Source organism: Amblyraja radiata, chromosome 10 (genome assembly GCF_010909765.2).
Source record: "Amblyraja radiata isolate CabotCenter1 chromosome 10, sAmbRad1.1.pri, whole genome shotgun sequence".
In the NCBI taxonomy this organism is placed as follows: domain Eukaryota; kingdom Metazoa; phylum Chordata; class Chondrichthyes; order Rajiformes; family Rajidae; genus Amblyraja; species Amblyraja radiata.
Window position 1 is genome coordinate 23,455,141 of NC_045965.1, and position 25,942 is coordinate 23,481,082.

At 42.0% G+C, this 25,942-nt stretch overlaps 1 protein-coding gene across 1 annotated transcript; it reads right to left on the reverse strand.

Moving 5' to 3' along the window:
* Positions 1-1,682: 1,682 nt before the first annotated feature.
* Positions 1,683-22,341, reverse strand: stx6 (syntaxin 6). The gene is made up of 8 exons (XM_033028355.1): positions 22,151-22,341; positions 21,499-21,668; positions 18,730-18,824; positions 17,405-17,467; positions 16,493-16,615; positions 15,379-15,485; positions 10,392-10,486; positions 1,683-5,419 (listed from the first exon to the last, which is right to left on the reverse strand). Exons 1-8 carry the CDS (start codon positions 22,183-22,185, stop codon positions 5,346-5,348), a joined length of 762 nt encoding a protein of 253 aa, XP_032884246.1. The 5' UTR covers positions 22,186-22,341; the 3' UTR covers positions 1,683-5,345.
* Between the last annotated feature and the right edge of the window lie 3,601 nt (positions 22,342-25,942).

Genomic DNA, 25,942 nt, shown 5'->3' on the forward strand with positions numbered 1-25,942 from the left:
CTGTCTCCCCAGCTTTTTACCTGGGACTTTACGGATTAAAAAAAGGCAACTAGCATCAATGTTGGAAGTATTGTGGGAAATTGAGAAGCAGTGGGTTGCTTCTCAGACTGGAGGGGTGCTTATGGCAGAGCTCCCTGAGAACGTAGTGTAAGAAGGAACTGCAGATGCTGGTTTAAACCGTAGACACAAAAAGCTGGAGTAACTCAGCGGGACATGTTGCCTGAGCCGCTGAGTTACTCCAGCTTTTTGTGTGTATCCCTGAGAATGATACCAGGTTGCTGCTTTCCCTAATGTACGTGAAAGATGAATTTTAATATTTGGACACTGTCCAAATTAACAGGCAACAAAAATCTTGGAATTGTAGTGAATTGTCAGGTGGACAGCAATGGACCTCTAACAGGTTACAGACATGCAAAGGGGCAGAGGCACCAGATGAAGCTCAGTGCTAAAAAAAAATCAAAATGTGCAATTTGGAAGAGCAAACTGTTGAAAATAGCAGGAAAGTAATTTTAAGAACACGAATGGGATTTTAGCTTCATAAATAGAGGGCAGAGAGAACAAGAGAAGGAAATCATGATAATCATATATAAATAACTAATTTAACCACAACTGAAGTATGGTGTCCAGTTTTGGGCATCATACTTTCGGAAAGGTAAAAAGACTTCAGAAGCTGCAGCAGACATTAGACACAAAATGCTGGAGTAACTCAGCGGGTCAGGCAGCATCTCTGGAGAGAAGGAATGGGTGATGTTTCGGATCGAGACCCTTCTTCAGACTGATGTCAGGGTAGTGGGCGGGACAAAGATAGAATGTAGTTGGAGACAGTAAGACGTGGGAGAACTGGGAAGACTATATTCTATCTCTGTGCCACCCCCTCCCCTGACATCAGTCTGAAGGGTCTCGACCCGAAACGTCACCCATTCCTTCTCTCCATAGATGCTGCTTGACCCGCTGAGTTACTCCAGCATTTTGCATCTACCTTAGATTTAATCCAGCATCTGCAGTTCTTTCCTACGGAGACATTATTAGACTGATTCTAGGAATAAGGGGACATTGTTATACAGTTAGACTGGAGAAGCTGGGATTGTTCTTCCTGGAACAGAGGAAATTGGAAGGGGAATCTAATGGAGGATTAGTAAAGGTATAGACAGATCTGACAGAAAAACTACGTGGAATGAGAATGTGAGGTGGTCCACTTTGATAGTGAAAAGCTACAGCGGAGTAATTTTTAAATCATGGGAAATTGAAAAGTATTGGTGTTGAGGGATCTGAGGGTCATACAAATCACTTAAAGATATTGTGCAGTCTGTAAGCAATTAGGAAGGCAAATTGTTTGTTATTATGATGGGATTTGGTTACAGATGTCTTGCTTCAATTACATTTGGGATCCGGTGAGCTGGATCGCACATCTGGCTTATTGTGTACAGGTCTGGTCTCCTTCCCCATGAATGTCCTTGTGATGAAGAGAGTGCAGTAAAGTTTCACCAGATTGGTTCCCGGGATGGCAGATTTGTTGAATAGGCAGAAATTAAGAAGAATTGGACCCAGACTCTGGAGTGTTGATGAAGACATAGATCTCTTATGAAATTTGACAGGGTGGGTGCAGGGATGATGTTTCTCCTGGCTGGAGTGTTCAGAATAATAAGCGCACAAGTGAACATACAGAAGAGAAAGCAGAGGGGGCTGGATCATGCATCGTTTATTTGTAAATTACATTATCGTTTATATGAAAATCAGAAGTCACATGTTAACTTCTAAAGATATGCATTTACATAGCACCTTTCACCAACTTAAAAACAACCCAGATACATTATGGCCAATGAGATACTTTTGAACTGCAGTTGTTGTAATTCAGGAAGTATGTTATGCAATGTGTGCACAGCAAGATCCTAAACCCAGAAGCAATGACCAGAGAATCGGGATGTTCCCCCAATGCACATGATGGAATAAACAGGTCAGGCTGCCACAGTTTATTTCTCCTCTGTTCATCAGAATGGAGCAGTGGGATCTTGTATCCTTCCAAGAGGACAGACAGGACCTTAGTTTGTCACTTCATATGAAAGGCAGCTTGTTGCCAGTATAGCCCTCCCTCAGTATTGCCCTGGGTGCTCTGGAGTGGAGTTCAAATCTACTGCCTTTTCAATCAGCAATTACAGACAGTAATGTAGCAGAGAAGGCCAACGAGTGTAGATTAGTTGAGCCCTAATGAATGGTGATGGTTTGGGAACTGTTAGAAGACAATCTAAAAAAAAAATTGGTTGAGGGCAAATACTGATCAAGGATAAAGCAAATATATTTCAGAATGACTGACGGTATTCTCTATTCTACCAAATGCCCTTCATGCAGAGTCCTGGGGTGTGCAGATGCTGCCTCCTCACCCCTCACTGTCAAAGTGAGCGGTCTAAGCTACAAATGGCATTTGGAATCTAAGGGGGTTGCTGTTACTGGTGACGGTTTTGTTCCTATGAAGCTTCCATCAATTCCCAAGCTGCCAGATTCTGCAGGCCAACGACTAGACGCATTTAAATGATCCAATGTAAATATTTGGCCCAAAGGTACTTGGAACAGCTCAATTTTACATCGACTAGTTCAGAACAGCAAAATACTTTGATTTAAATATTCTTGGTTTTGCAATTGCCTTAATAAGATTTTTTTTTTAAACATCTGAAGATCTCATACTAGCACTATATTGGAAAAATTAAAATGTTTCCTTTGATTCTTGGTTTAAAAAAATAACAAACAGCAGGAGGCCCATTCAATCTCCTCTGTTCCATTGTTCAATTGTTGATTATTACTTTTCCATCTACCCACATGATTAAATAGCATTTCCTAACAAACGTACCAATCTCAGTAATGATATTTTCAATTACCCTAATGAACTGTTGCGGCTGAAGCATTCCTCTACAGTCTCCTTAACCCGAACAATCCAGCTCCTTCCTACCCACAGCCTGGGTCATTTGAACAATGAAAATGTCAAGTCAATACTGCATGAGGTCCTGAAATCCAAAATGGCCATGCACCCTCTGCTGATATGACCATCCTGTTAACTCAATAGAGTCTACCAGCATTTCTGGGCAGTGCCCTTTTTATCAAATCCTTCAACATTTCAAACACCTTAATCAAATCCTTCATTTATCTAACTAATTAAAACTCCCACAATAAACAATCTGCTGGGGGAACTCAGCGGGTTAAGCAGCATCCATGGAGGGAATTGGAGTCCCATGTTTCTAGTGGGGAACCTTGGTTTAATACTTTAATTATAACTCCCCATCTTTACCTTCTCCTCATCCTCCCATTTCAATGATTGCCTTTTTCACTGCTATCCAGCCTGTGAACATAATTTGCTAGGTGAGATGAAATCCCACTTGGGTATACAGGTAGAGCCATGCATGCTCACACCTTCTGCATGGTTGCTCTCTGCAGCAGTACCACAGGCAGGTAGTCTGCAGTGGGCAGCCCTTCAAAGTCCCTGGGCATAGGCAAGCATCAGCTGCTCCAAAGCACGACACTGACATAAACTCAGGCCAGTCAGTAAACATGGGAACTTCTTAACCGGCACTGTTCAACTGTGCACAGTGTTGGACGAGGAGGACTGCTAATTTGGGATTTTCTGGCTCTCCGCTACAGGAAGAAGGGAGACCCCAGAAGACACCAGCTTGGTTTGGGGCGAGTACTGGAGAGCAGAAAAACATGGTGTTGCATTACTGTCAGTACAAACTGAAGGTACAATGTACATGTGCCACACACAGACTGAAATCGAACAAGAAGAACATTTTAGCAATGACAATGGCAAAGCACCATCGACAGTATAAAGGTTTACTTTGAACTATTCTGCATGAACCCTTTGTAATCTGAATGATTAGGACTGGAAAATAACACAATGGAGGTATATATATATATATATATATATATAGTGTGTCTGAACGAGTGGGAAAGGTGGTTTTGTGGCAGGGATAAGGAAGGGCAACAAAATGTTGGTTGAGTTTACCATGGAGTAGTAGTAAATTAACACTTTGGTACAAAGTTACTAGAATTCCAGTAAGCACAGAAGACTCCATGTTTTGAATCTCCTCCTATTTATTCCATTCCACCCCACCTCACCCCCACATTCTGCCCCCCACTCCATTCCAATTATAAGTTTACAAATATGCCTTATGGGAATTTTCTTGCAGCTCAAATATATGGGGCTGTACATTTTTGGACAGAATTACTCATGCCAATTCAAATCAATGGTAAAATGCACAGAAGCCCAAGGTGAAAAAGTACTTTTGATAACTACCTTTGAAAAATGTTTGTCTGAGCCCAAGGCAATCCCACAGATGTCAACTCATCACCCATGGCCATCATAAGACCAGAAGGAATGGGTCAGCAGTAACTAGAGACAAAACTGTTGCTCTTTTGTCAGCTGCACGTTCCCAAAGCACAGAACTAAAAATTAATGGGCTACACCATAATGTGACCCAACCGTACATTTTGTTCCCTCATGGCATCTGAGTAAATATTTCCCAGGTGTGGTAGTTAATGCTAGGAGTTTCTGCATGTTGAATTCCCACTCTGTGTGAATGTACCAAACATGAACATTCATGTTCTAAACCTAATTATAGTTTCCTCTCGTTCCTCTGCTGAAAGGTGATGTGGTCAAGGAAATCAGATGGAAGTGTCCCATGGCTTTCAATAGCTGAATAACTTGCTATTGCACCAGTTATTTAGCTACTGAAAGCACCACATCCAAGCAGAGTGCTGGGCACACCTCCAATCCATACGTACTCCAGCTGAAAGGAGGAGTCTAGTCTTGATTTACTGGTGCCTCTATTATGAATAGCTGACGCAGGGCTGGCCAACACTTGACACTGGGGTCTGATGGCCATCTTGGCCAACAGTGTTCTTCCTGTTCTTCACACAGCCTTCTTTACATGCCCAAACCATAAAGAGCACTGTACAGGAGATATATAAAACTTCTAGGAAGCCAAATGCCCAGAAACCCTCTTCCCCAAGTCCAAGAAACATGATACATTCATCTATCCTGCAGGGACCAGATCTGGGTGTAACCTTGCACCTTCACTTTTCATGTGGCCCTACTTAAATTCCTCAGAATTTCTGTGAATGACCAATTAAAGATAAATCAAGAGACATTCAGCAGTAACTCTGCAGGTGAAAAATGCAACAGTGATTGCTGGAAAGACAGATGGGGTGCAGAAACTGTTCATACTCAGCAACCAAAGGCCGAGAGCCTGGCCAACTGACCCATGGATTGTCGCACCAGAGAGTGGAAGGCTCTTCCTTCGTTCTCCCTCTTCCCACTCCCTCCTCCTTTATGTAACACTTGCACAAAATGTTCAGGTCATTTAGATAGTAAACAATATCAGCACCACAACCAGGATGACCAGTAGAACGATGATTGCACACCACTGCCGGCGATCTGTGGGATGAAACAAAACACCATTTAGAAAGGACAATAAATATGTTTTCCTGAAAAATGTCTCCATTATCGATTCCTTTTATGGCAGGTACAAAGAATGCAGCGTGCAGAAGACAGCTCTTTATATAGATGAGCAGCACAGTGCCATAGCCTTACAGTTTCGGCACCCCATCTGTCTTTCCAGCAATCACTGTTGCATTTTTCACCTGCAGAGTGGCAGCCTGACAGCACCAGGGACCCAGGTTTGCTCCTGACTACGGGTGCAGTCTGTACAGAGTTTATACATTCTCCCGTGTGTTTTCTCCGGTTTCCTTCCACACTCCAAAGATGTATAGGTTTGTAGGTTAATTGTGTTCGGTAAAATTGTAAATTGTCCCTTGTGTATAGGATACTGTGTACGGGGTGATTGCTGGCCAGCACAGGCTCGGTGGAGCAATGGGCCAATTTCCGCACTGTATCTCTAAAGTCAGTAGGATAGGTGACATTTTGGGTTAGACTCAGCACAAGGAAGTGTTTGATCACAATACTCCAGCTCTGACAGTGAGAAGACTAAAGAATAACCGATGTAGAGGGTAGGGCAGTGGATGTTGTCAACATGGAATTTAGTGAAGTATTTGACAAGGTCCCTCATGGTAGGTTGGTTGATAAATTTAAGCTCACAGTGAATTAGTAAAATGGCTTGTTCATAGAAGTGGTACAGGGGTGTTTTTCTGACTGGAGGCATTCTGCAAGGATTCTGTTGTTTGTAATATATATGAATGATTTGGACTAAATTATATGTGGACTGATCAGTAAGTTTGCAAATGACACCGATATTGGTGCAAATAATGGGTAGTCTGGAACATTGTCAAAGGATACAGCAGGATGCGGATCAGATGGAAATTTGGGCAACGAAACGGCAGATGGATTTTGGAGGTCAAATGGTAGAGGAATGTATACAGTAAATGGAAGGACCCTTAGGAGCAATTATGTACAGTGGATCATGGGATGCAAATCCATTGATTCTTGAAAATGATAACACAAGTGCATACGTGGTAAAGAAGGCAAACTTGCTTTCATCGGGTGGGGCATAGAGTATAAAAGTTTGAAAGTCATGTTACAGCTGTATAAAACTTTGGTTAAACCACATTTGGTGTATTGTGTGCAATTCCGGTGCCACGCTATAGGAACGATGTGGATGCTTTGGATAGGGTGCAGAAGAGGATTTCAAAGTGTTGCCTGGATTGGATGTATTATCTATAAAGAAAAGTTGGACAAAAATTTAGTCTGCGTTTTCTGGAATGTTAGAGGCTAAAGGGAAATGTGATAGAAGTACATACAATTATGAGGCATATAGGTAAGATAGATAGTCAGAATTGTTTTCCCTGGTGGAAATATCAAACACAGGGTGTTACAGCTTTAAGATGAGAAGGGGAATGTTTAAAAGAGATTTGTGAGAGAAGTTATTGTTCACAGAGTGGTAAGTGCCTGGAACGCGCTGCCAGAGGAGGCAGTAGAAGCAATGATGGCAATGCTCAAGGTATCTGGTTCAGAAGGCTTGTATTTAAGATTGCTAAAGAAAGTTGAGGAGGAGGTAATGGGAGGCTTAACAAAATCTTTCATTCCTCCCTGGGTAAAGAGGGTGAGAGAAACTTGGGATGCAGTACATTTGACATATCTGTTCAAAGATCAGCTGATTGGAAAATCGCACATGACCCAAAGTTCAGGAGGAGAGACAGACAAAAAGTTGGCCTGTTAGTCTGTTGTTGACAAGGCTGCTGAAGTCTGGAATCAAGGAAGAAATAATCATTTGAGAAGCTCAGTGTAATCAAATCCAGTAAACATGGCTTAATGAAAGGCAAATTAAATTTGATACATTTTAAAGAATTAAGTGTAGCACGCAGGCAAAGGGGTGAAATCAGTAGATGCAGTGTACTTGGATATTCAGAAGGCATTTGGCAAGTTGTTACATAAAAGGCTGATGCACAAAAGCTTGTGGCATTCTGGGAAGTGTGTGATCATGGATTGGTTATTGCATAAAACCAAAGTTAGAATAAATGTGAGTCACAACAACTACACATGCTGGAAATTTAAAAGAAAAACAGAAAACTCTCGAAGCATTTAACAGCTCAGAGCACATCCGTAGGAAGAGAAACAAATTTAATATTAAGACAGAGACCCTTCCACAGAACTGAAAAGGACACAAAATAAGCTAATAAAGCTATGGGGAGAATGGGAGGGGGCGGTTCTGATAGGGTAAAACCAGGGTGACCATGGTAAGCTGTAAACAAAGTTATCTGGTCAGTGAGTGAATGGGCGCAGTTAGCCAGTGGGAATGTAGACAAAAGAATAGAGGCACAAGAGACTGCAGATGCTAGAATCTTAAGCAAACCACAAAGTGCTGGTGGAACTCAGCACGTCAGGCAGCATCTGTGGAGGGAATGGGCAGGTAATGTTTTGGGTTGGGACCTCTCCTGGCTAAAAGAACGTTGGAGTTGCAAAATGCAACATTTAGGAAACAAGGCCAGCAGCTCTGTCCTCCACTTTCAGGGAGCAAAAGCAGGAAAGGATCTCTTCCCACAATACAGCCCAATCTGCTGAGTATTTCCAGCATTTCCTGTTTTTGTGTTGGAATAAATTAAATACGGTCTTTTTCAGGTTGGAAGGGTGCAACTAGTGGGGAGCCTCAAGCATCAGTTCTTGGCTTGCAATTATTTATGATTTATATTCATGACGTGGAGGAGGGGCAGAGGATGTATCCAAGTTTGCCATTGACATGCCAATGGGAAGGCATGCAGTAATGATGACATTTGAATTCTGCAACATGATAGAGATTAGTTCAGTCAATAGCTGAAAACTTGGCAAATGGAGTTCAACGTGTGAAAGTGCGATGTTATGCACTTTGGTAAAGAGGAATGTAAATGAGGACTATTATCTTAATGGAGAAAGACTACAGTATAGTCTAGATGTTCTTGTGCATGATTCACAAAATGATAGCAAGTGGTTAGGAAAGCAATTGGTAAAAGTCCCCTAGAGCATTTGATTTTAGAAATAAGGAAAGTATTCTTATAGAATATACACACTAAAAGCTGGAGTAGCTCAGCAGGCCAGGCAGCATCTCTGGAGAGATGGAATGGGTGACCCGAAACGTCACCCATTCCTTCTCTCCAGAGATGCTGCCTGTCCAGGTGAGTTACTCCAGCTTTTTGTGTCTATCTTCAGTTTAAACCAGCATCTGCAGTTCCTTCTTACATAAAGTATTCTTACAGTTTAGAGAGTGTAGACAAGGCAACACCTGGAGTATGGGTTTACAGACCCGGGTCTGTACACGGGTTTAGTGGCCTTATTTAAGAAATCATATACTGGCTTGGAGGCAGTATATTCATTTGGCTAACTCCTGGGATGAATGAGGTACATTCAAGTATGAAACCAGTCAGCTACAGCAGGTAGGGGATGGGCAAACAAGTGACTCTGGGGGGGTAGACAAAAGTGCTGGAGAAACTCAGCGGGTGCGGCAGCATCTATGGAGCAAAGGAAATAGACTGGGGGGAACTTGAACTGGATTGAATTGAATTGGAGACACAAGAAAAATGTGAGACTACACAGGACACAAGAAAAAATATTTTGGTGGGTCATGCTGAACTACTAAGTTAATGGTGACATCCAAAATTTTGATAGTAAAGGATTTGTCTATCATAATGTCACTAAATCTCAAGAATAGGAGATTAAACCCTGCAGATTCTTGATTAGTATAACTGTCATTAGTTATGGAGAGAAGGCAGGAGAATGGCGTTGAGAGGGAATGATAGATTAGCCATGATTGATGGGCCACATGGCCTAATTCTGCTCCTATAACCTGTGAAATATGACCATATAATCTTGGAGATGATCATTGCCTGACAGTTTTGTGCTGTGACTGTTATTTGCCACTTATCAGCTCATGACTGAATGTTGTTTATGTCTTGTTGCATGAAGGCATGGACTGCTTCATTTACTGAAGTCCTTTGATGAACAATGAACAATCACAAATTAATATCCCACCCCCGCTTCTGACCTTATGATAGAAGGAAGGACATTGATAAAGCAGCTGAAGGTAGTTGGGCCCAGGACACTGCCCAGAGAACATCCCGCTGTTAAGTCCTAGGGCTGGGATGATTAATCATCAATTCCTTTCTTTGCCCGAGGTACAATTGCAACAAATGTGTTCCCTAGTTACTCGTTAACCAGTTTTACTAGGGTGCCTTGATATCATATTCAGTCAAATGCATTCACTTTTCCAAGGAGGGAAGAAAAGGGGACAAAATAAATTACAATTCTACAGGTAAAGAGAACGAATAATTCACATGCACAAATCTGTAAAGGTGGAAGCACGAACTGAGAAGGCCTCATAACGAGAAGGATAAACTGACAAGGCCTCTATGTTACGAGAATCATACCATAAATGCGACACGCACAGCTGGAAGGATGGGGAAGAGGAGTCGATGATTACATTAAAAAAAACTAAATTGAATATATACTTAAATGAGAAATGTGTACGTATGGGAAAAAAATATGTGGATTAACTGAATAGGTCTTTTAAAGAGGCAGAACAGTGTCAAATGGCTTTTCATGTACAATGATCCTTTCTGTCGAAAACGCAAGTCTGATTTTCTTCCTCCAGAATAGAAATCCTTTTCTAGTATTTTATTTCAGATTTACAACATCAGCAACATTTTTATCACATAATTACTACCTGGTTTTTTTTGTTGCCTTTAATTTTATGAACAAAAACAGCTTGTTTAATTTTGTACAACATAGATAAGACGGATGCGATTAGTCAAAAACTTCCATAAAAACTTTCAACATATTAAAAAAATAGTTCCCCTCCCAGTTTCTCTTTAAGGGAAGAAGGACTCAAGGAAGGCAAACATTCCCGTGTCATTCTCTTCGACTTTGGGTCAAGCAACACCAATTAAATTCAGTCTACAGGGAAAGCTCATCTCTTCAAACTTACCACTGGTCATGTGGGACACTTTGGCCAGCTTCTTCATGACGTTATCCATCCGTGACTGTGTGCTATCCAACTCATAGGTGAACTCGTCAAGCATACTGTGGGAGAGCAGAGCATTCAGAGAAACCTTAAACTAAGGAGAGGGCTCCAATTTCACCCTCTACACACACTAAATAATTTACAGAATTTGTTATTAGCTCCATTTTAGATGACATTTTCCACTTATCCAGATGAGGAAGCTAGTTACAATGCTTTGACATGACTGTTCTAAAAAGGTTATTGTGACTTCACCCCTGGTAACAGCACCACCAGCATTTACTTTTCTCATCTTTCCCTCCAAACATCTACACAAAGAAAACCCCTCTTCTTCAAATGCAAATGTATTTCATCTCTCCATATATCCATCATATTCAACCCCTACAATTAAACCCCATCACACTGACATCCCCTCAAACATACAAATAGACAACAACATCTCTGTTATAAGAACAAGGTAAAATGTGGTATGATGGCTCCCTGCAAGCCATGTTCATGCTCTGAAGTTCTTGTTCTTCACAATTACAATTGTCAATTGCAGTGTCAATTTCACCTGCATATTCTACTGGCTTTGTCTCAATTTTAAAAATAAAAGACCCGTTCTCAGGCTAAAGTAACATAGAAACATAGAAAATAGGTGCAGGAGTAGGCCATTCGGCCCTTCGAGCCTGCACCGCCATTCAATATGATCATGGCTGATCATCCAACTCAGTATCCTGTACCTGCCTTCTCTCCATACCCCCTGATCCCTTTAGCCACGTTCCGCATCCAACTCCCTCTTAAATATAGCCAATGAACTGGCCTCAACTACCTTCTGCGGGAGAGAATTCCAGAGATTCACCACTCTCTGTGTGAAAAAAGTTTTTCTCATCTCAGTCCTAAAGGATTTCCCCTCTATCCTTAAGCTGTGACCCCTTGTCCTGGACTTCCCCAACATCGGGAACAATCTTCCTGCATCTAGCCTGTCCAACCCCTTAAGAATTTTTAAAGTTTCTATAAGATCCCCCCTCAATCTCCTAAATTCTAGCAAGTACAAGCCAAGTCTATCCAGTTTTTCTTCATATGAAAGTCCTGACATCCCAGGAATCAGTCTCTGCACTCCCTCTATGGCAATAATGTCCTTCCTCAGATGTGGAGACCAAAACTGTACACAATACTCCAGATGTGGTCTCACCAAGACCCTGTACAACTGCAGTAGAACCTCCCTGCTCCTATACTCAAATCCTTTTGCTATGAAAGTAGTTCCATACTTTAGTTTTGTTTAGTTTAGAGATACAGCGAGGAAACAGACCCTTCGGCCCACTGAGTCTGTGCCGACCAGCAATCCCCGCACACTAATATTATCCTGCACACTCTAGGGACGATTTACAATTTACAGAAGCCAATTAACCTACAAACCTGTACGTCCTTGGAGTGTGGGAGGAAACCGGAGCACCCGGAGAAAACCCACGCAGGTCATGGGGAGAATGTACAAACTCCGTACAGACAACACCCCTAGTGAGGACCAAACCGGGTCTCTGGTGCTGTGAGGCAGCATCTCTAAAGCTGCGCCATCGTGCTGCCCCCATACTTTGGAACTCTGAAATGGGTGGGATATCCCTAAAGAGCATATGCAATTGTTGCACTTGGTTAGGCTTATGGAAAATGGAATTCAGTTCAGAGGTTTGATGCTGAAACCACAGTATTATTAACTCCCAAAAGCTTGAACAAAAGCATTGGTAGCTTACAAGAGCAGAAGTGCTCCAGCTCAACTTTCACTCTTCATCTGGTAATCAACAGCACAATGATGGGCATCAGACAGTAAACTGAAATGCAATTCTGCCAAGATCCCTTTTTAAAAAAAATCCATTCATTTTTGGGATCTCGATGTTGCTGGCAAGGTGATCATTTATTGCCCACCCTAATTTACTCTAAACTAGGTGCTTTAACTAACCCGTTTCAGAATGTAGTTAAGCATCTACCAATTTAATTTCATCAAGAGTCACACAAAGGCCAGACCAAATATGGGTGGCACATTATCTTTCTAATACCGTTAGTGAATAGAATGGGTATTTGAAATACTGTCGTTTCTTATTACCATTACTGATACTATCTTACTTTGCATTTATTTAATTAACTGAAATTATATTCCCATCTGTGAATGGGCGATTAAATCGCAGGATCATTATTCATAGTTATACAGAGTGGAAATAGGCGCTTTAGCCCAGAGTCTGTGCCAACTATCAACCACCTACTTACACTAATCCTTCATTAATCGTATTTTCATTCTCCCTACAACCGCAACAATTTCCCCCAGATTCTATCACTCACCTATACACCAGGGGCAATTTACAGTGGCCAATAATCAAAACTAATCAACCTGCACGTGTTCGGAATGTGGGAGAAAACTGGAGCACCCAGAGGAAACCTATGCGCCCACAGGGAGAACATTCAAACTCCACACAGACAGCGCCAGGGGTCAGAAATGAATGGGGGATTTTGACACTGTAAGGCAGCAGCTCTACCAGCTGTGCCACTGTGCTGTCCTGGCCTTTCTCTTGCTGGTCTGGTGATCTAACTGTTCTGCTACTTTACCTTTCCTTGATTGCATTCATGTTTATCTGAACACAGCCTTTAGCTGTTCAGCAAAACCCGTATCCCACACCATCACCTCACAAATAACTCCTGGCCTTCTCTCTCCAACCCATATCACAAACTGCACTCTATTCCATTCCCTCTTCTCCTTATTCTTGGGTTTGCAAAATCATTAACTAGTCATAAACCTAACATTTTACCTCATAAATACCATTTCCTTCATAAGAATGATGCCATTTAATCCCTCGCTTCCACTATTTAATTCAATCACAACTCCTTTGTATCACAACTCCATCCATTTGGCCAAATGAATAAGAAGGTTTGAAATTTCCAATTAATCCCCGAGCAGGAAAGAGCACCAGAATTATTACTTCTGTGCAAAGATTGAATACTTTATTTCTTGTAACCCTCGCCACACTGCTGTAACCTTAGTCAATAATAGTGAATCCAGTCAACCATACAGTCCTTCAGCATGCTCTGCATCAAGTACCAGTAGGGTATGGTTGGACAGCAGAATCTGTCAACTCTTCATATCTTGCCTCGTGCATAGATGGACATTTACAGCGCCCTCCATAATGTTTGGGACAAAGACCCATCATTTATTTATTTGCCTCTGTACTCCACAATTTGAGATTTGTAATAGAAAAAAAAAATCACATGTGGTTAAAGTGCACATTGTCAGAGTTTAATAAAGGCCATTTTTATACATTTTGGTTTCACAATGTAGAAATTACAGCAGTGCTTATACAGTCCCCCCATTTCAGGACACCATAATGTTTGGGACACAGCAATGTCATGTAAATGAAAGTAGTCATGTTTAGTATTTTGTTGCATATCCTTTGCATGCAATGGCTTTTTGAAGTCTGCGATTCATGGACATCACCAGTTGCTGGGTGTCTTATCTGGTGATGCTCTGCCAGGCCTGTATTGCAGCTATCTTTAGCTTATGTTTGTTTTGGGGGCTAGTCCCCTTCAGTTTTTTCTTCAGCATATAAAAGGCATGCTCAATTGGATTCAGATCAGGTGATTGACTTGGCCACTCAAGAATTGACCATTTTTTAGGTTTGAAAAACTCCTTTGTTGCTTTAGCAGTATGTTTGGGATCATTGTCTTGCTGTAGAATGAACCGCCGGTCAATGAGTTTTGAGGCATTTGTTTGAACTTGTGCAGATAGGATTTGTCTATACACTTCAGAATTCATTATGCTACTACCATCAGCAGTTGTATCATCAATGAAAAGCCAGTACCTTCAGCAGCCATACATGCCCAGGCCATAACAACCCCACCACAGTGTTTCACACATGAGGTGGTATGCTTTGGATCTTGGGCAGTTGCTTCTCCCATCCATACTTTGCTCATGCCATCACTCTGATATAAATTAATCTTCGTCTCATCTGTCGACAAGACCTTTTTCCAGAACTGTAGTTGCTCTTTTAAGTACTTCTTGGCAAACTGTAACCGGGCCATCCTATTTTTGTGGATAACCAGTGGTTTGCATCCTGCAGTGTAGCTTCTGTATTTCTGTTCATGAAGTCTTCTACGGACAGTGGTCATTGACTAATCCACACGTGACTCCTGAAGAGTGTTTCTGATCTGTCGGACAGGTTTTTGGGGATTTTTCTTTATTATAGAGAGAATTCTTCTGTCATCAGCTGTGGAGGTCTTCCTTGGCCTGTCAGTCCCTTTGCGATTAGTAAGCTCACCAGTGTTCTCTTTCTTCTTAATGATGTTCCAAACAGTTGATTTTGGTAAGCCTAAGGTTTGGCTGATGTCTCTCGAACAATTTTATTCTCGTTTCTCAGTCTCATAATGGCTTTTTTTTACTTTCATTGACACAACTTTGGTCCTCATGTTGATAAACAGCAAAAAAAGTTTCCAAAGGTGATGAAAAGACTGGAGGAAAGACTGGGTGCTGAGAGCTCTCTTATACCTGCATGAAGGTATACACCTGACCTGAGTAATTACAAGCACCTGTGAAGCCATGTGTCCCAAACATTGTGGTGCCCTGAAATGGGGGGGACTATGTATAAACACAGCTGTAATTTCTACATGGTGAAACCAAAATGTATAAAAATACCCTTTAATAAAATATGACAATGTGCACTTTAACCACATCTGATTTTTTCCTATTACAAATATCAAATTGTGGAGTACAGAGGCATATAAATGATGGGTCTTTGTCCCAAACATTATGGAGGGCACTGTAGCTTAGGGTTGTTGAAACTTGTAGGCCTACAACATAAGTCAATGAAGGAGATGGCAAACGGAGGGTTGGAAAGAGATCTAAGCAAAGAATATTTTCTTGGGGCCAACCAAAGCAAAGACTGTAGGGATGGGAAAGAATGAAACGTAAAAGGCATTTTGCTGAAACAACACTCACACTGCTTGCTCATCCAGTTCATGGCCAATCTTCTGCGACATGTTCTTCAAAACTCCGATGCTGCCCGAAACTAACTCCAGCTGATCATCCTGTTGCTCCACGATCAACTGCATAGGATGAACAGCATAAAAACAATGACAAGCTCCCAAAGCTCAAGTGGTAAGTCCCTAGCTCCTCCTCATCATTGTTAACCTCCCCTTTCCCAGTATAGGGTCTCTCCCTACATAAAGTCACCCGTCACTAAAACACAGCTCCTCAACACTAGACTGTTGCATCTCCATAATCATCTCCAGAGTCTCCCGAAGATCTTTTACTTTATTTGCCCAAAGATTTTCCACTCGATTCAAACTATTTCCGAGTAGATGGCAATTTTTCTACTTTCTTGTGTTTCTCCGTCAATGCACAAATGACTTTCTTCTTTTGTTTGGACTTGAATTCTTGGATTTTTGCAATCAGACTGACACAAAGCAAAAGGCTACTGTCTTGAGGGGCTTCACAGCCTACCTGTGCTCAGCGTAAATACGAACGTGCACATGGCAGAACACAGTAGCGGAAGAGCTACTGCCTCACAGCGCCGGAGACCCGGGTTTGATCCCGACTACCGGTGCTGTCTGTACAGAGTTTGTACGTTGTCCCCGTGACCTGCATGGGTTTTTTTCTGAGATTTTTGGTTTCCTCCCACACTCCAAAGATGTACAGGTTTGTAGATTAATTGGCTTGGTATAAATGTAAAATTGTCCCTAGGGTAGTGTTAATGTGCGGGGATCGCTGGGCCGAAGGGCCTGTTTCCGCGCTGTTTCTCTAAACTAAACTAAGCATCAGGAGCAAGAACCTAAACCAATTTCACCCACAAATATCCTGCTTGTACTCTCGGGCAAGGAGACCAGTTTGACAAGGATCTACTAAAATCAAAGACCTTAGCAAGGTTTCAAAATTAAATCTGCAATCTAGTGCAGGACTAGGCAGCTGCATCAACTTGTTCTACTTTGTTCTTCACCCCAATTTTATTTTTGGGAGGGTATCATGTCTGAAATCCATATCTTATTTCTCCATCAAACATGCAGGCTAAAATATATCCCATTCCCCATCCGCTACCCTCATCCTCACAGGTTACCTGTTGCTGCATGTTTTGGTCCTCCATAAACTGAGAATTCACTGCTTGCATTTTCTGATCGAGTCGGCTGTATTTATCTGAAGCGGAGCTTGGTCTCTGGCTTCCCCTGCTGCTTAGCACTGCCTGCAAAAAAATAGCAAAAGCCAGTGCGATTTCCCAACACAGCCAGAATCCACATTGAAGACAACAGAATAAAAGGACTTGCGTGGATTAAGAAAATCCCAGAGCAGTACACGAGAAACCGTGACTAAGTTCCCATAAACATCAATTTAATAATGACCAAATCAGCTGTTTCAATTACCCTGGTTAATAGATAAATATTGTTCAGGACATCAAAGAGAATTACCCCCTAGATCTTCATATCGTGTTGTAGGTTCATGCTCATCATGGCGGCCCAAATGACACTCTTGCTAAAGGACAGGAAGCACTTATGCTTCAGCCTGGTTTAAATGATGATGATAAGTGCTGGAGGAACTCAGCAAGTCAGTCAGCATCACTGGAAAACATGGATAGGTGACGTTTCGGGTTGAGATGTGGGTATTAGAGTGTATTAACCAGCATCTGCAGGAGAGAGAGAGAGAGAGAGAGAGAGAGAGAGAGATGGGGAGAGGGGGAGAGAGAGAGAGAGAGATTTGAATCCATAAACCTCAGCCTCCAAGGCCAATGGTTCCCACTGAGCAACAACAAAATGACTTGGTATGGTTCTAATGGCACTGGCGGGGGGGGGACATGCCCGGTGTAACAAAACTGGTAATCGATCAGGGAAATTCACCAAGAGGCTGTGTTTTTTTTAATCCTACAATGATATCTTGATATTATTTAAAAAACCTTGAAATAAATCCCAGCTGTGGTGCCTGTGATACATGAGGTTTCCAATTAATAATAAGCAAGGGTCAAATAATAGCCACACACCTGTCGGTTTTTCTGTTCCACTAATGCTTGCATGGAAGAACTGGACATGTGATCTTTCATTTCCTGTCAACATAATAATAATGTTCATTAAAACACAAAGTGCTGGAGTAACTCAGCAGGTCAGGGAATAGAAAGGTGCCATTTTGGGTCGTGATCCTTTTTTTACATTCCTGGTGCTGCCATTACAAGATTCTGGTTTTGCTCCAGCAGCAAACTGCACATCATACCAAAAGGGAATGTTAAGCACAGCACGGATCTGTGGATCTCCCCTCTATCCATCTTGTTCCATTGGTGTTTATATTAATACAACATTCCATTTCAACTTCTAGACCAAACTAAACACGACTAATGTACTAAAAATCTTTTGGGAAGGAGAAGTACAGCATGGGTTAAATACATAGCAAAGTTCTCTCTCTGCAATCTTTCAGCAACATTCCCAGTGTATTTTGTACTTCCCACACCAGTCATTCAGTAGTATAGTCTGCATGATCAACATGATTTCGACTGCTCCAAGCCAAGACCCAGGCAACTTTAAACTGGTCCCATCTACTCACCTGAGTAATTTGCAGGCTGCTTGAATGACTTCAGATTATAGGACTAAATTATGGCTACAAGTACAATGCAGAAGATAAAAGAACCCCTGCAATGTGGTTTTCATCTGGTATGCGTCCATTCCAATTTTTTGGCCTGTGTCTACCTCCCATAAGGTATCACCAATATCATAAATAAGATTATGAACTGCGAAGACATTCAAATTTAACATAATCTCTGACTTTCCCCAACACTTATCATTTCCCTGATGACCAGTAGATGTGCAGAAACAAACCCGAGAACTGTTTAAAATCAAATGCGGATGCAGGACTGCAAGATTGCGGAGGGAGCTTTGTTTTGAATTTAACCCTTGCCTAACTGCCCTTTCCTTCCTGGTGATTTGTAGTAAAGACAACAGGTTTTTTTTCTTGCCTAAACATTTGCCATGTTTGTTTAAGTACAATTAGACCGGAGCACGTTGATTTAAATCTGCGTGGGTTTTGAACTAATTCTCTGGATTATCGCTTCATTTCCCATAAAGGAAAACTAATTCCTGGCAGAAATGTATTTTCATAAAAAGCATAAGTGGTACAAGTAAGAGGACAAAAGGACATTATGTTCTTCCTCTCCACACGGCCTTCCGTTCTGCTATCTAGCCCCATCATGTCCTTGCCCAACAATGGGAGATGCTGTGTCCTCAATTTCCCACAGTCTGGGCCTCTGGATTCCACTGCCAAAGCCCACATAAAGCATCTACTTTCATGCCTTTCTGTGAATGCATCACAAGGACTTACCTTTACAATTGTTTTGGTGCTAGTGATGAACGATTTCCTTTTACTCAGCTCTGCTGGATCGAGGTTAAATTTACGAGGGTTTGTCTCCACGATGCTTATGTTGCAGTTGAGGCAAATTGACTGATGCGTGCATAGTAGATTTAAACTCAAGTAACAACTTACATTGATATATTGTCTTTAATGTAGTGAATTATGTCAGTATGCTTCTTTGCAGGAACATATTATCAAATCCGGTGAAAAAATAATTATTCAGAATGTAGCATTATTTAGTTTCCCAATGCAGGATAAGTTTGCAGTTCAACACAATGACAATCTTGGCACACACTGAACTAAAAAAAGCACATGTCCTGACATTAAACTTCTTAACCATTGCATTGTTTTCCTCTTACTCTTTCCCACCGTAGCCTAGAATAAAAAGTGACATCTTTCTAAGTTACTCCTTTTAAGACATGCTTATGTCTATAGACAAGAGAGTCATTTGACATATGACACTCCATCATGACAGCTATTATAAATATGCCACATATCTGCTATATTCATCCTTACAGGAAAAGAGTTTTGTTCCAACAATTGATTTTCTGTTTGCTAACTTGGCTGAATCTAATCTCTTTCCAAAACAATGGCAGAGTATTAAAGATTCTGAAAACTAAAATATAGTAAATGCTATAAAGATGCTTGGTCCACCTGGGTATATGGGATCTTCTAGTTGCCAACCATTCAACTCCCCTTCCCAAACTGACCTTTCTGTCCTGGGCCTCCTCCAGTGTCAGAGTGAGGCCACACATAAATTCGAGGAAGAACACCTCATAGTTTGCTTGGGTAGCTTACAACCCAGATGTATTCACATTGAATTCTCTAATTTTAAGTAACTTATACTCTCCTCCCCTTTCATCCTAGTCATTTTACCAGTTTTGCAGTTCTCCACATTGTTCCCTTGTTGAGATCACACCTTCCCTAGTACAACGGGCTACCATGCACTGCCTTGCCTAAGGTCATTTGTGGCCAGCCCTCCCCCCTCCCCCTCTTCCCCCTCCCCTCCCCTCCCCCCCCCTCCCCCCTCCCCCCTCCCCCTCCCCTCTTCAGTCTGAAACAGGATCCCGATTCCAGTAAGTCAAATATTAACCATTAGAAATTCGGACACGCAAACATTGTCCTTGGTATTTATGCTGTTTACAAGTTAGTTCTTTCAATGAATGGTGAACTTCACCTCCAGTTGTAATCATAAGCAGGGTAACATGTGGCTACCGCATTGCAGTTTTGTTCACCAAATTAAAGGAAGGATGTGGTAACAGGAGAGAAGGTACAGAGATTTATGAAGATGCTACTAGTATTGGAGAAATTGATTTGTGGTAAAATTATTTGTGGCTATAGTGCCATACAGCGTGGAAACAGGCCCTTTGTCCCCACTTGCCCACAACAACCAGCATATCCCATCTACACCAGTCCCACCTGCCTACGTTTGGCCCTATCCCATAAAACCTATCTTATCCATGTACCCGTCTAAATGTTCCTTAAATGTTGCGATTGGGAAAGAGGAGAGGTGGTGCTTTCTTATTTGTTCAAGGGATGTAGATATTGCTGTCAGTATTGCTGCTTGTCCATCCCTGTTTGCTGCTGAACTGAGAAGGTAGATAAGAGTCAGCTACAACCGTGTGCTTTGAGTCATGCACAGGCCATCGTGGGTAAAGAAGCAGATATTGTTTTATACAACAGTCCACTTGTTTCATGGTTAATGTCTGCAGCTTTTTAAAAAAAAATCCACCTGTTGAGATGGGATTCATGCTCAAGTCCCTGGATCAATGGCCCAGCACAAAGGCTGTCAGTCCATAGAAACATATAAAATAAGTGCAGGAATAGGCCATTCGGCCCCTCGAGCCAATATGATCATGGCTGATCATGCAAAATCAGTACCCCATTCCGGCTTTTTCCCCCATATCCCTTGATTCCCTTAGCCCTAAGACCTAAATTTAATTCTCTCTTGAAAACACCAGTGAATTGGCCTCCACTGCCTTCTGTGGCATAGAATTCCACAGATTAACAACTCTCTGAGTGAAAACGTTTTTCCTCATCTCAGTCCTAAATGGCCTATCACTTATTCTTAAACTGTGAACCCCCTTCAACTTCGGGAACATTTTTCCTACATATACCCTGTCCAATCCTCTAAGAAGTTTATATGTTTCTATGTCCAGTCACTTAACCACGAAGCAAAAGTATATGAACCTGAGGCATGTAAAATTATGTGACTCCCAGCAGGATCAAAAGGAAGGACCTTTTAGTTTGTGAGTTAGAGATACAACTTAGAAATAGGCACTTTGGTCCACCAAGTCCATGCCGACTATTGGTCACCCGTTCACACTTGTTCCAAGTCATCACACTTTCCCTACACATTAGGGGTAATTTGCCGAGATGAATTAACCTTAAACTCGCACTGTTTTGGGATGCGAGAGGAAACAACCATGGAGAACATTTTCCATAATTCCATAGATTCCTGCATAACGTAAAGTGTTTTTAAAAATAACATTGAGTCATTTGCAATTCTGCACAAGGTTATACCAATAGCCTCTGTAAAGGCATTGACAGGCAAATTTTATGGATAACAGGGATGTCATGACTAACATCTTGGTGCATATCTGACAAAAGGGACACGTGGGTTTGACACAACCATAGCAAATTCTTACTTACAATTAGTGAATGCAGCGTCAAATCCGACAAAATAGTTTTAGAAATTACTTGAAAGGAAATATCAAGGCACCTGCAGTTAAAGGATATTAATAGTCTCATCTAGGTCCTCCAGATCCCACTCTATACTACGAAGACTGTTCCTCAACTCATTGGTTGTCCAGTCACACTCTTCCTTGCTGGTTGAAGAAGGATCGCTCAGGAGTTCGGTCCATCGTTGGTATAATCCTTTGGAAGTATTTACCGCTTTTTGCACTTCACTGCAAGAGGGACAAATCAGTAAATGGATAATGCTTTAGTTTGTACACACAGCAGTGAAATCTGCATAATCCAGAAGGAACAATGGGTCTTGACAGAATGAGGGCAAGGGAGGACTGGTTGCGTGAGATGAGGCACAGCAAGGGGAAGGGCAAATAGGGCAGCGCTGAAGTGTGAGGGAGCAAATGAGGAGGTGTTGCAGAGGAGTACGGGCACTGGGAGAGGGAGGGGGTAGTGGGAGAGGGAGATGGCTATAAGATCTTTGGTGGTGGGGGGAAGGAGAAGGGCAGATTGAGGGAGGGAGTATTGGGAGGGAGGGTTGAGGCTGGGAAGAGTTTATGGGGGACAGAAGGTAATCTTGGGAGGCAGGATGGGGCTGGGTTGGGACGGGGTGAGGTTTCATGGGAGAGGGGAGGATTAGAGGGGACAGTGGGACGAGTTCAAGCTTCAAGCTCCGTCCGCTGTGCCCGACAGCGTTGCTAACCCTTTCACCACGAAGAAGGGATCCTCCATCGACATGGCGGCGGCGGTGGGCGATCGTTGACTCTGCAGGAAGCTCCGACGACGGCGCTGCCGGTGAGCTCCGCAGCCGTTGGTTGGGCCGATCTTCCTCCTCTCCCCCTCAGTCCGTCCCCGCCGCCATCTTGCTGTCTCCGGCCGCCAGGAAGCGCTGCCGGGTGAGAGGGCGCGGGTTGCCAGGAGTAACGGTGGAGCAGGCCGGCCCAGGCCCCGTCATCGTCCCCGTCCCCATGCATCACTCCCATCGGCAGCAGATGCAGGAGGGCAATCGCCCCGACCTTCCTCCCAAACCAAACGAGCTCTAGTTTCCGATGCACCCCTCCCGCCCCACCACCTCACAATTACTGTGCAAACTACACCCTGGCTAAGTTTCTGTGCAGAAGCAGCAGGGGAGTGAGTGTGTGTGAGCAGGGAGAGAGAGAGAGAGTCGGGGAGCTGTTCTCAGGAACCGTGTCCTGATGAGAGAGAATGTTGAGAAATCAGGAGCAACTTTAGACTATCAGAAGGTCTGTGTGCAGCATATCCCTCATCACCGTCAAATTTAAGTAGGCTATTTATTTGGAAATGTTTCAGAAAATGTCATGGCTCAATTCGATGGGTATTTATGGAGTAAAATCTGTAAATAGAAATCCGAAGCCTGGTCATTAATTTACAGGGCATGGTTGTTCCTCTGTTAGGAACTGATTTGCTACTAAAGAGACGTTTTTGGTGACATTTGGGTTGTTAACCTTTTTGTGGCAAATGAGTTCCTAATTTCACTCAAGTGATCACGGTTGCAAGGTGTGAGGATAGATTTCAATTGTGAGATAAAGCAGATTGAATTCCTTCGGTAATGGGGAGGGATCTGTTATTGATTAAGATTTTAAAGGGCTTCAATAGAATTAATGAGAAAGAATTTCGAGTGGCTGGATATACTATATCCTATATCATATAGGACCCAGATTGAAAGAGGTCATATGTCCATTCTCATCAGAGATTATGTCTGGCCTGTTAAATCACTCCATCACTGTTCGAAAAACATTTTAATATAGGTAACAAGGTAGACTGATGGAAAGGCTGGTGGAAGCAGAATAAACGGTAAATTTTAAAAGCAGATTAAATATATAGTTATTCTTTGTCCGAGTGAAGTGTGTATATTTCATCCAAATACTTTTCTCGTGCTTGCCTGGATATCTTGATCATCATTGTTTCTCTACATAGTTTGTCCCTTAAAGCAATCTCTCAACAATTGTTATTAGTAAACATGGGGGCATCTTCCTCTGGACACCATCCTCATTCAGCTTTGGTTCTTATAACTTCACTGTTACTCATTTTTGACCGCAGTGTCTGAGATTCAACTTTCTCCAAATGACTAATTACTCGACAGCTTTTAGAAAAGAGGGTGTGCATTTGTTATTCCTTGCATAAATTAGGTGTCCTAGAGAGCTCCATCACAAGCGAAACACATTTGTAGCCATTGTAATGTATGAAATGTGGCAAACAATTTGCAAGCAGCAGAAAATGGTAATGTGGTAATGACAAGGTAATTTGTTATTTGCTAAGAACACTGCAAGAATGAACCTGCTGTTTTATTGGGAATTATGTCATGGGATTTCCTTTTTTCATTAATTTTCCACGTGAGACAGAGACCAGATCTGAAATTTCACATCTGATCTAGAAGATGGAGTCCAACCATTGCAGCACTCTCTGAGTATTTGTTTGGAATATCAGAATAGATTGTGTTCAGATCTCTGGAAACAAGTCTGAAACCAATTAAACTTTTTGCTTTGCTATCTTGCCCAGTAATTAATTAATCCTAAACCAACATCATTAAATATTTTGTGATTATTGGGTTAGCATCTTATTGCTACTGTTGGGATCTTGCTGTGTGCAAATAGGCTTTTGAGTTTATTAGAAATTCAAAGGAAAAAGTAAATTCTTGTCTGTAAAGAGCTTTAGAAGGATCTGAGATTGTGTGTGGTGCCCTTATAATTGCAAGCCTTTAAATTTCATTAGGATTCCCATGAGTGGCCCTCTAGTGCTTAACACTTAAATCTGTCAGCAAATGTGCACCCAGTGATTCTGGTATGGGAGCCAAATTTGCATTGTAAAGACCTGGATAAAGATCACTGACAACAATTTCCTGGCGTATGATTTTTTTTAAGTGTACTTATTTGAGTAAGCAATCACTTTGGATATTAGAACATCGTAGAATAATATAACAGAGGAATAGGGCCTTCAACCTGTCTGTGTTGAAAATGATTCAAAGACCAACCCATATCTGCCTGCACATAATCCATATCCCTCAATTCCCTGCATATCCACGTGCTTATCCAAAAGTCTCTTAAATGTCACTATCGTATCTGTTTCCACCACCACCACCACCCACAGCAGCGTGTTCCTGGCACCCATGACCCTCTACCTAAAGCAAAAGCTTGCCCTGCACATTTCCTTTAACATTTTCCCCTCTCACCTTAAAGAATAGAAGGGCAAAGACTAATCAATTATAATGAGACTAATCAATTGTAAGGTGACAACGTTTAGAAGTGGGGAGGAGAGAGGCCTAACCAGTATCTGCCACTGCTTAACCAAATAAACAAACACCAATTAGATCCAGTCACTCTGAAAAGTAAACTGACACTAAGGATCTTTTATAGACATAAAATGCTGGAGTAACACAGCGGGACAGGCAGCATCTCTGGAGAGAAGGAATGGGTGAGGTTTTGGGTCGAGACCCTTCTTCAGACAGGTTAGGGATGAGGGAAACAAAATGATCTTTTGTTGTTTTCCATACATTTTTCTCAAACTCATGTATAGGGAATGATTTCAGTCATTGATGTTTCCAAGATCGGATGTTTTATTGCAAAAGTAACTCCCTTAACACCCTCCCCTTTTGACAGTATGGTGTAATGATTAAGTAGATTAAGTTCAATGTTGATCTTCGGTACTCTTTGTGTGCAGTTTACATGACCGCAAGGATTTCCCTCACCATTCTGGGTGCTATCCCAGAGACATGCTGGTTTGGTAGACTACTTGTTAATTTGTCCATGGTGTGTAAGTGAGCAGCAAAATCTGAGGGGGAGTAAATTGGTGGGGAAAATGGACATAGACTTGATAGGCTGAATGGTCTATGTCTTTGGAAATATAGAAATGATGTTCCATAATTCTCCTTCAAACAGGAGATGGAAATGGCCTGGCAAATATGCTATTTGATGGCCATGGAAAATGATAAACGGGCTGCAAAATCATACTATTTACTATGTGTTACCTCTAACCCCACCCCCCACATGTCTATGACCCATTTATCGTCTCTAACATTTTTCTAGCTGATGATTAAATGAATAAAAAAACATAATGTTTTAACGTTTAGTTTTGGAGCCCTGGGTAGGGTTGGAATCTTTCTCATTGAAAATCTGGCTGTTTGTTCAATGAACGAGAAGACAGGGTAGCCGCGTACTGTTGATAATGAATGCGTTAGCCTATGTGCGTCTGCCTGGATCAGAATCAGACTACAAAACTAACTCGGGATATGATTGGAAAGCTCTTGCCCACGGGCAGTGACCTCGTTTGTCTCCAGTAAAGGAGCTCTAGCCCTAATGAGGCCCTAACATGTACACTAACATTTAGAATCGTTTAACAACGGCAAAAAAAAAATATTTTCGGCATGCACTTTTTAAAATAATACGACTAATTCGCTGCGTTTGTGCATGGCGCTGAATGAACCTGCTCAATGAAATATTCGCTTCCATTTCTCCAACGCGTTTGGCACTGCTGCATT

Bases quoted from the DNA above. Each gene is read 5' to 3' on its own strand.
- stx6 (XM_033028355.1), bottom strand. From the start codon at position 22,185: ATGTCGATGGAGGATCCCTTCTTCGTGGTGAAAGG. The intron at 18,825-21,498 runs ATATCCTTTAAC...ACTGCAACATAA, and splicing joins GGACCTAGATGAGACTATTA to GCATCGTGGAGACAAACCCT. The intron at 17,468-18,729 runs GTAAGTCCTTGT...TTATGTTGACAG, and splicing joins GCACCAAAACAATTGTAAAG to GAAATGAAAGATCACATGTC.